Source organism: Podarcis tiliguerta (genome assembly GCF_965153285.1).
Source record: "Podarcis tiliguerta genome assembly, chromosome: 14".
Classification (NCBI taxonomy): domain Eukaryota; kingdom Metazoa; phylum Chordata; class Lepidosauria; order Squamata; family Lacertidae; genus Podarcis; species Podarcis tiliguerta.
The window spans coordinates 53548064-53558494 of NC_139547.1; the positions used below are offsets into that span (position 1 = coordinate 53548064).

Here is a 10431-nt window from a genome sequence, read left to right on the forward strand (position 1 = left end):
TGTCATGACTAAATGGTCTCCTACCAAAGGTAAGTAACAGTAACTTATAAAAATGAAATATTTGAAAGATGCTTCATCTATTTAAAGCTGTTTAGAGGTTCTTGGCAGGTAAAAGGATATATCTAAATATGCATAAATGGCAAAGTTAAATAAGATTATTAAACATTAAATCCACCTTCCATGACCGTAATAACATAACCCTCAACATGCCACTCAATTATAATGGAGGGAAAGGACAAGAAATCTGTACATACTGCACAGCTGATATCCCAAAGATATGGACTCAGCACTGATGCTTCGCCACCAGAAATACAAAAAGTAAACCTCAGAATTCTTAGCAAGAGAATGCCAATTGAGCTTAACTCCACTCATAGGGCTTTTGCAATTGTGCCCCCAAAAGGGAGTAGAGATTGTGTCTCAAAAGACCAGGCCCCATCCTGCAACCTCAGCCCCTCACAGTTCTTCCAAAGCAACAACACACCCCACTTTAGCCATTAATCCTTGAATAAATGCAATGTGATGAAACCAAGGTGGACATTGCGAAGGAAAATGCTACGGACACGGGAGAGGGAGTTCTCCTTCCTCCCCTGGAGGCCCAAGTCTGTTTCTCCTGGGCAAACAGATCCAGAGCAGGGAAACTGGGAGCAGGCAATGTTTCCAAGTCTGCTCAGGCAATACTTCCACCTGGACTAGGAGGGCAGGGCCTGGGCGGACTGCAGTTTTTGTTTTATTATGTATTCTAATTATTTTTGTTTTGTTTTGTTGCGAACTGCCCTGGGATCTTTGGATGAAGGGTGTATACAAATTTAAACAAACGAACAATAGCAACAATAACAGGACAAGTCAAAGCCCTCCATGTCACGGCCTGCACAGTTGGCCTTGGGCTGCAGTGCCCAGGAAATGGCTCCCCCGTTGTCGTCCCCCCACCACAGCGGACTGCAAGCTGGACTGGGATAGGGAGAAGCCCCAAAGGTTTGAGAAACAGTTCAATACAGGCATTCTCCAAGCCTTTCAAGACCACTCCCACCCCCACCAGCCATGCCTGGTCTAAGAGAGCCCATCCTGGAGCCAAATATCTTAGCGGCTCTCCAAACATCTGCTGTGTGCCACACTTCTTCCCTGCGGCTTTGGATCTTGCAAACAAACAGTGAAACAGGAATCACAACGGGTTTAAAGCCTGTGCCAAAGCAGAATTCAGAGGGAGGTCTAATTCTGGCTGCCATGAACCTATGAGGGAGGACAGTGGTAGGTCTGGTCTGCTGGGCCTTACAAACCTTTCGTTACTAGTCAGCTGCGGGGGAAATGCCTGCCCTGCCCACCTCACGAACGGGGACCCTGGCCTCACACCGGACTAGCATCTTATTGGCAGGCAAACTTTTTGAAGTGAAGAGTCACATTCCTGGAACAGAAAAGCAGCCTTCTCCCCCTTTTGCTCTCGTATCCTTTGAAGGATTGTGAGAACGCTCTCAGTGAAATTCACCTTGGTTTCAGCAAAGCATTAGACAAAAATCTCCATGACATTTGGGTTAATTAAAGGTAGCGTAGATGATAAAAACCACCAGGTGGGTTCACAGCTGGTAAAAAGAGTGCCCCAGAGGGATGCATGCCCATCAACGCTCGGCATCAAGTCGGGGGGAAGTTCCAAGGAGGTGCTGGAGGCTGTCCTGGGAGCAGCCTTGTTACATTTTTATCAAGGACTTAGATCAGGTATGTCCAACTTCTAAGAGACTGCAATCTGCTCCCAGTATGAGTAGTCTACTGCAGCTACAAAAATAGGCTAATACAAGTTTAGGCTGCTTCAGCAGAACCACTGTTTCTAAGAAGAAACATCATGGCACACCTGTACCAGCACAACAAGACGCCTTCATTTGCCCCAGCTGCAACAAAACATTCCCCCCATTTCGTCCTCTACAGCCACAGCAGGCGCAGTAACTCTCCAATGGTTTGACTTCACCCCAAAGGCACACTCTTCCACTGTGTCCCGAGACAAACAGATGCCAACCAGTGTTTTTAAGTGGTGAGAATTAACAGGCCCACTTTATTCTGCATTAGTAAGACTGCATCTGGAGTCCTGAGTCTAGCTCTGGGTGCCACACTTCCAGGAATGCAGGCAAACTGGGATAGGTTCAAAAGGGGAATGAAGTTGGTTGGTAGTATGAGAAACAAGTCTTATGAGGAAAGGTTGAAGACGGAGAGGAGGCATAGCAGCCCTCTTCCAACCCATGAAGAGTTGTCCCAGAGAAGAGAGAAAAGAAGGAACACAGAGGTTTAACAGCATTAAGATCAATGGGGTAGATTTCAGCTTAACTTTAGAAGAGTAAGAACAGCTTGGCAATGGAAGCAGTTTTCTGGGAAGGGGGCCTCCAGCAGAGGGTGGGCAGTCATCTCTTTGTCGTGTGTAGGGAGGGGAGTACTCTAGCTCTGATCTCCAACGTTAGCAGGGGTCAAGCTAGATGCCTACATGGTCAGGGTGGGACTTGTGACCCCAACTTGCTCAGCCTGCCAAAGTACTTCTGAAAGGATCCGAGTGTCCTGTCTGTCTCCTGCTGCAGGTTTGTTGCAAGACCTTGAGGACTGCAGAGAAAAGCAGAGGTAGCCTGGAACCTTCGGATGAGGCCAACAGGTGTGCTTCTAGAGGCAATCTGCAAATCAATACTTCTTATCCCATCTGCTTCCAAGTGAACCGAAGCATGGTGAGAGTTTCAAAAACAATATAGGACTAAACCACAAGGGAGGGAATTAACCCCCAATGCCAGAAGCCCTGGAGAGCTACCTACTCCGTATATGGGCTGGTCTGGAATTGGAGAAGTGCCTCCTGTTGCAATAAAGTCAACTTGGCCATGACGCTCAAACTTAAGGAGGCCCAGTTTCACTGACCAGAGAGAGGGACACAATCGTGCAGAAGACAAACAACTGGAGAACCATATACCACAGACCTCCTGACATGGTTTTAAACCCTTGCTCTTACCTTGACAGGCCTTTCCAGCTTGACAATGTGTCATATGATTGAGGACATTTTTCATGGTTCGGCAGTGGGGAAGGGCACATGGCCGCACCTCTCCGTTGGCTTGCTCTCGTCTCTGACACTTGTGAGCATGAAGTAGCAGAACCAACTGTTGCTGAATAAGTTTGCGTTTCTCAGGGTCAGCTGTTGGCCCGGCTGCCATTGCCTGCGTTGGTACAATTCCCACCTGCTGTACCTGGGTTTGCATTTGAGACTAAAAAGAAAGACAAAACATTTTTGTATCACCTTACAAAGCTTCACTTAGGACAGAACAACTTGCAATGCAATCTTATTAAAGAGCATCCATTTGATCACCATCTCAAACTAATTTGCCACAACTAACAGCCACTAAGATTCCACCATGCAATTTTTAGCATTTACTTTGTGGGAGAACTTATAGCTATGCACTCTACCCTGGACATAAATACTCAGAAGTGCCAGTAAATTCAATGGGAACTCCTGAGGTGTGCTGTGAACCAGATGTATGCATGATTCTAAACATGTTGCTTGCAAGTCTCGCTCCTTGCAATGCAGTTGCCATCCACATGAGATTAGATGAGAATGACTGACAGTTTAAGCTACTTTGCCTCCATCTGAAAGCACCTGTTGTTGTCTACTTCCACATTTGTTGCTTTCCTTTTTAATAATATTTCAGCAGGCAGTATGTTCTCTTGCTAAATTATCACCAAATCATAACTAGAACTCCAAGCAGTTCAATGTGGACCACCTCAGACACACTTGGAGGTCAATTCACACTTCTCCAGATCACATTTGTCAGTTTAAAACCGGTATTTTAAAAAGCTTTCATTTTTAGTTTGGGAAACAGGAAACCATTCATGCTTATTCAGCAAAGAAAAAGTTGCTGCCATCCCAAAGAATTAGAGATATAAAACAAAAACTGCAGTGCTTTTCCTGGGCCAACAATAGCTGGCATAGAAGTGTCCTAAGAGAAGCAGGCACTGTTCCTCAGACTTTGCTACGTATGTTCTGCAGGTATAGAGAACAGAACACTCTCAGGTCAGCAGGTACTGACTGGCCCAACGTCGCCTTCTTTTGCACAAGGCAGTTTCTGAAGGGAGCCCATCCGCTTCACTTCTGAAGACACATCCAAAACCCGTGACCAAGGTGGGGATGACCCAAGGGGGAAGCTGCCAAGCCCAGCAGCCCCACCAATGCTGAGAGACAGCTTGCTCTTCTCTGCTAGAGGCCTCCAGCTCCTGCCTTCTCAGCAAGTGGAGGAACAGCAAGGCAGGGAACCCCAACATTTCTCCTTCACTCTACAAAAGCAGCACCTGGTTCCTCCTTGGTTTGGAAAATGCTCACCAGTAACTTCAAAAGCTTTAAGGAGTGGTGGCTCCTGCAAGCAGCCAGAATTTGGACCATTTATAAGGCCTCAGAAAGCCTCAGGCCTTGGCCTTTATTTTATTATTATTACTTGCTAAATTATTTATTAAATTAGTATAGCGCCCTTTGCCTGCAGGTCTCAGGGCGGTTACAATGTAAAAACACAATATAAAAGCACAAGATGCATAATAAAAACAAACACAAGCCAGTAACCTGTGCCCTTCCCAACACATTTTAGAAGGGCACTGGCCATCAATCAGCCCAAGGCCTGGTTCAAGAGGAACCTTTCCACCTGGCGCCTGAAGGTGTACGATGAAGGCGCCAGGAGAACCTCCCTGGGGGGAGCATTCCACAAATGGGGAGCCACTGCAGGACAGCCGGAGAAAGCGCACGGGGCTGGATCAGGAAGGGGGAAGTGAAGAACGCTGCCTCCTCTTACGAGAGTGGGCCCTTCTGCTGAAGCAAAAGCTGTTCTGTGACATAGATGGCAGCACTGGATTTAACATCAAATATCATTCATGTTCATATATAGCACCATCAGTGTGCCTAATGCTTTGGAGCAGTGGTTTTCAGTTAGTGTGTCGTGGCACCCTGGGGTGCCTTGAAAGATGGTCAAGGGTGCCACGGGCAACCCTGGCCTCTGTCCCTCTTTCCTTCCCTCCTTCCTCTGGTGCCCTCTTGCATCTCTGCTTCCCAGAGGCTTGCAGAGTTGTTTATTGCAGCAACCCCTGCGACAAGCTCCGCAGGCGAGTGCTGCCTCTGGGGCTGGCTAGGGGGTGCTGGTCGCCAGGAGCTGAGGCGGCCTCAGAGCGAGCAAGCAGGCCAGGGAGCCCAGCCAGTCCACCAGCCCCTGGGGCTGGGAATGGACAGACTAGTGGGAGGTCAGGCAGGCAAGCAGGCAGTGCGCTGGCCTTTCTTGTGTTTGCTGTGTGCAAGGCCTGTCTGCCTGGGAGCTGAGTGCCCAAGGCTGAAAGGGAGCCTTTCTGCCATGTAGGCCTGGTGACGCCCACTGCTGCCCCCCCAGATAAGGTGAGGGCTTCGTGTTCTCCTCTGGACCAGTAAGGCTGGGGGCATCCTCTTCCCAGGCCCCTCTCTTTTGGGGGGCAGCTCAGAGACCAGGGGCAGCAGCAGCAGCAGATGACTGGAGGACTCCCAAGGAGAGGGGAGAGGAGAAGAGGCTGCCAGCTCTGGGCTGACATAACTGGGCTCCCAAGCTAGGGTTGCCCCTCACCTGGAATTTCCCAGGCATAGCCGGGAAACAGCCGTCAGAAACAGTGTCAGGGTGGAAATCGCTGAAATGTCCAGGGGAAATCTGGACGTATGGTAACCCATGTTGGAAGTGTAGATTTTGGCGAAATTCCTTTAAAATAGCAGCTCAAAAACTAAAAAAGGAGAAAAAAGCTCAACAACTTTGCCAAAAAAGCGCTCAACAACTTTTGTGTCCAGATTTCCACTTTTTGAAATATGGCAAGCCTGTCGTAAGCCCCACAGGGGTGCTGCAAAAAGAATGTAGTTGGTCAAGGGATACACTGACTCAAAAAGGTTGAGAACCTCTGCTTCAGGGAGTACAGGAGGACAGGCCATTCTGTCTTCAGGAGCAAACCCTCTAAAATTTGAGAAAAAGAGGCAGAGGAAGGGGAAGGGGAAGGGGAAGGGGAGGCACGAGAAAAGAGGGAAGCAATGTGTGGTTCTTCCAGCTGCACATGCTTAAGATTACACACAGCGCATGGGAACTAGGGGGTGAAAATGTGTCTTGAAGAAGCGTTTCAATGACGAGAGGTGGCAACAGGTGAGGAAATCCAAGCACTGGTGGCCCCAAGGGAGAAGGGCGAGCAAAGATCAGAGCTGGAGAAAGGCCATGCAAGGTTCTAAAGGCAAGACAAGGAGCAGCACCTGGGAACGGGATTTTTGGAGGGGTGTCAGGTGATCAGAGAGGTGAGGAATAATTTTGGCAGCAGAGTGCTGAACAGACACAAAGAGACCAAGGTTAGATAACGGAAGACCAATGAAAAATATAACGTCCCTTCCCCACCACGTTTTTCTTCTGACAAAAATATAAATTTATTGAAATTTTTAAAAACTATCAGTAAGTCTTTTACCCACTCGCTCCCATTCAATAACACACACATACATACATGTGAGAATTGATCCCTGGATGAAATATTCAGATATCAAACTAAAAATGAACACAACAGATTCTTCATTTTCCATGTCGCTTAAATTCTTAACGGCAGCATGTAATTTAGCCTTGCAGTCATTAAACCCCATTCTCTTTCAATAAAACTAATGCTGTGACCCACTCAGCCATTTCCGCACTAATGTTGTGAACAGCCCTGAGACCGGCAGGTATAGGATGGTATACAAATTTATTTATTTATTTTATTTATTTTATAGGGCTGCATTATCAGTTTGTTTTATGGTCTCTAACTGTGCCCAAATACACCTGAAGAAGTGTGTATGCACATGAAAACTAATACCAAGAACAAACTTAGTTGGTCTCTAAGGTGCAACTGGACAATTTTTTAATTCTTATTTTTTTGTAAAGGCCACGGGGTTTACTAAGGTCACCCAGGGACAGTGTGTGCAGAGATACCAATAGAAAGAGGAGAAAAGCAGTGGAAGAGCTTATGCCTACCAAAAACCTGAAAGAATGCTTAAGTAAGAGGAGAATCGTGGAAACCTAACGTGTAAAAGGAATCAAGTAGGGAAGAGTGATCAAGTATCAAATGTGTTTGAAGTATCAAGGAGGTTTTGGATTTTGCAGTGTGGAGGGCCAGTGGTCTTTGTGAAGGCAGGGGAATGCAGAGGGTGGGGCAGACACCAGATTTAGAGGTTGAGAGTGAAGCTGGAGGAGGAAAAGTCATGGCAGATGGAGCATGCTCCAGATGAGGAAGGTGGACCAAGAGATGGTTTCTTGAGGAGGCATTGACACATTTGAAATGGGGCTGGGGGGCGGGCTGGGAAAAGAGCAAAGGGTCTGATTGTGTGAAGGAGAATAATGGAAGGACAGATGGCAACCCAGAAAACAGGACAGGGTGAGGTGGGCACATCTGGAGAGTTTAGAGGAGGACAGCAGGGTAGTCAATTCATCAAGCAAGGAAGACAGGAGGAAAGATGAGAAGGGACAGCTAGAAGAGGAAGAGATCATAGCAAACTGTTTCAAGAGTTTACTCCAACTCATATTTAGGGTTAAAAATCTGAGGTTCCCAAATCCTGAATGGTCTTGCACTGCCACCTACCTCAATTCTTTCAGAAGCAAAAAGTGTTTTGAGTTGCCAAACATGAGCAAATTAAACCCTACAGAAGTATATTCCTTCCTTGATATAGAGACTGAAGAAATTATACGCACTATACGTTTGAAAAACACCCCTTTCATTTATAGATACGTTTCCCACTGTCCATTTTTTTGAAGCAAAAAAGTTGCATAACAATTAATGTTTCTCATTAGCTCCCTTACTTTCGCAAAAGTTGCTAACAGATGAAATTCCAGCAGCACGACCCATCAGAGCTGTTCCTGAAAACTGCTGAAATGAATGCTGCACAAGGATGCCAAATATCCAGCTAAGAAACAGTATCTGCGCACGTGCATCTTAGCAGGTAGTCTGGTAAAACGGTCCAAAATATCACACTGACTGCTGCGACTCCAGGCTATTCAGGGTGCCTCTATTTCCCCATGTCATATGACAGATCCAACACAATTTCTACTGAATGTAAGAAGTTGTCTTTTTCAGGGCAATTTTTACAAGCTTAGAAAGTTTGTGTCAATGGAAGGCATACAAGAACTATGGAGAAAAATTGTGAGCTGCAGAAAACTCACCATATTTGGCACACTGGTAACTGAAACACTCTTGATGTCTGAAGGAAAAGGAGACAAGCTATTTGCCATGCCTGGCTTATTTGGTAATGGAGAGTTGACTCCTGCCGCTCCTCCCATCTGCTGCCCTCCAGCTTGACTAAATGGCTGCCCAAAGGGATTTGGGTTACTGGCCATTCCCATCTGGAATGAAAGCAACATGATTACCATTAGTGCCTTGAAGTCAACCAAATGCGGGTATAGACAGTAAGGAAAGCCATCTCTTTTTCTGAGTCTCAGGTACAAAAGTACAGCTGGCTGAATGAATAACCTGCCCCTATCTGATGAGTTAGCGATCTAACCACAGGTATGGTTTTGCTTTACCCCAGCCACAAACTGCAAATATTTCTTTTGAAGAAATGAGATTTACTACTCAACATGGTGTTAAGCACACAACCCACAAAGAGGAAGTTGTTTGCCCGTTACCTTTTTATTCTTGCTTAGAACACTTAATTGTAAGGGCTGCATCCTTTGTGATGGCCCAAGGATTGAAGCGTGCCACAACGGCCAATCACATATTGGAAGTGGAAAGCAGAAGGGCAAATGGCAGCTTCTCTGTCTACTCTGACAGGCAATGCTTAAGAGTTTGCAGTTCTGATGCTTGAACTGGCAAGCCCCTGCTCCTGCGACAGGCCAGTTCCTGCCCCTCAAGCCTCACTTTTGTGGCCTCCATAGTTTCTTAGCACTTTGTGTGCAAGCAGAGCTTCAAGTGACTACTGCTTTTGTAAGTTTCATCATTTCAAGTGATATGAACTTTTTCTATCATCGTGACTTATTTCATCATCTTATTTTTCTACCATCGTGACTTATTTCATCTTTATGCTCTACTAACCACCTTGAAAGTTACATTGTTCCTCAATTACTAATCAATTAATTACTCATCTGCAAGTGTATTTATGCAAAATTTATAAAGGGGGGGGGACTACTGCTGAAACCTCAGTGCTGGGAGAGGTAAGTGCAGGAATGCCAGCATGATGCACAAAGGGGCAGAATGGCAGCTGTTTTGCTCTCCCTTGAGTCGACCAGCCAACCAGGGTCCAGGAGGCTGCAGTGGCTGCCTCTCTCCTCTAAAGGTGATGCTATTTCCACTGCGAGAGGCAGTGGAAGACAGAAGTGCCTGGCGTGCTCTGGTCCATGGGGTTACGAAGAGTCGGACACGACTAAACAACAACATCATTTAGGAATATTTTTAACTTGTATTTCCTTATTTATGGCTCTCTCTAAGCAAGCTACCAATTTTTTCATTATCAGATGGGATGTACATTTTTAACACCAGCATATTTTTCCTCCAGTTGAGGCTCTCTGCCATTTGTGACACCAGTGGAGCAAACGGTAGCAAAGGAACGCCATGATTCAGTTGTGTCCTGAGGGAGCACAATGCTATGCAGAACTACAACGTGTTAGGCATTACCAGGCGTCCTACTGTGGAAAGTGACAGTGCCAAAGAACAACTCTGGAGCCTCAATTTTTTTTTAGCCCTGTTCCCTGGAACAAATTGTCAGTGCATCTGAAAATGTAGGTGGTCAGTTTTCTACACCTTTCCAGTATTCAGGCCCTGCTGGTGTGCTGCATTAGAGTTTATATATTCACTTTCCACTCCCAACACCTCACACCTTCAGGATTAGGGGGCTGCATGCTTCTGGAAAGCAGCTGCTGGAGACAGGAGTGGAACGGGACTCCTGGTCTTCACGCAGAGCTTCAAGTGACTAGTCTGGACAAGCAAGGCTCCTCCAATATTCTTATGTTGCTGAATACAACGATTTACATGAGAAGCTGCCTTACACCTGAGACCAATGCTGTCTACTCTGACAAGCCGCAGCCCTCCAGGGTCTTTCCCATCACCTGCTTTTTTAACTAGAAATGCTGCCAGGAACTGAGCCTGTGATACCTTCTGTATGCAAAGAGCATGTTCTGCCTGTGAGTGGCAGTCCTTCCCTGTGTAATTCTCGAACAAAGTTGCCTTAAGACAACATTCAAAGGGCAAAGCTTAGACAAACCTCTAACTCGGTCAATGTAAAGCCCAGCACTTTTGCCGCGAATTAAATAGCAATTATTAAAAACATGCTTCCGGTTGCTTCAGTGTAGGTTAAGACATGCCTTTAAATGCTGGTCACAGTTCCACAAAGCCAAGCTGGCCTCTGCCCTTGCCCTCATTGCACTGTCTGCTACAATCTGCTGAAAGGGGTGTGTGTGTGTTGCAGCACGGGCCTGCAACATGGAATGTGCAGCC

General features: G+C 46.5%; 1 protein-coding gene across 4 annotated transcripts in view; it reads right to left on the bottom strand.

Annotated features, from left to right (window-relative positions):
• Nucleotides 1–10431, bottom strand: part of CREBBP (CREB binding lysine acetyltransferase) — a 62378-nt gene that overhangs the window by 39370 nt on the left and 12577 nt on the right. For 2 of the 4 annotated variants that reach the window (XM_083413922.1, XM_083413921.1), the window contains exons 3-4: nucleotides 8166–8345; nucleotides 2969–3218 (exon numbers count right to left, since the gene is read on the bottom strand). In XM_083413922.1, the coding sequence (XP_083270048.1) occupies nucleotides 2969–3218; nucleotides 8166–8345 (430 nt within the window). The remainder of the gene's footprint in view (nucleotides 1–2968; nucleotides 3219–8165; nucleotides 8346–10431) is intronic. The other 2 variants (XM_083413924.1, XM_083413923.1) reach the window with 1 other exon arrangement.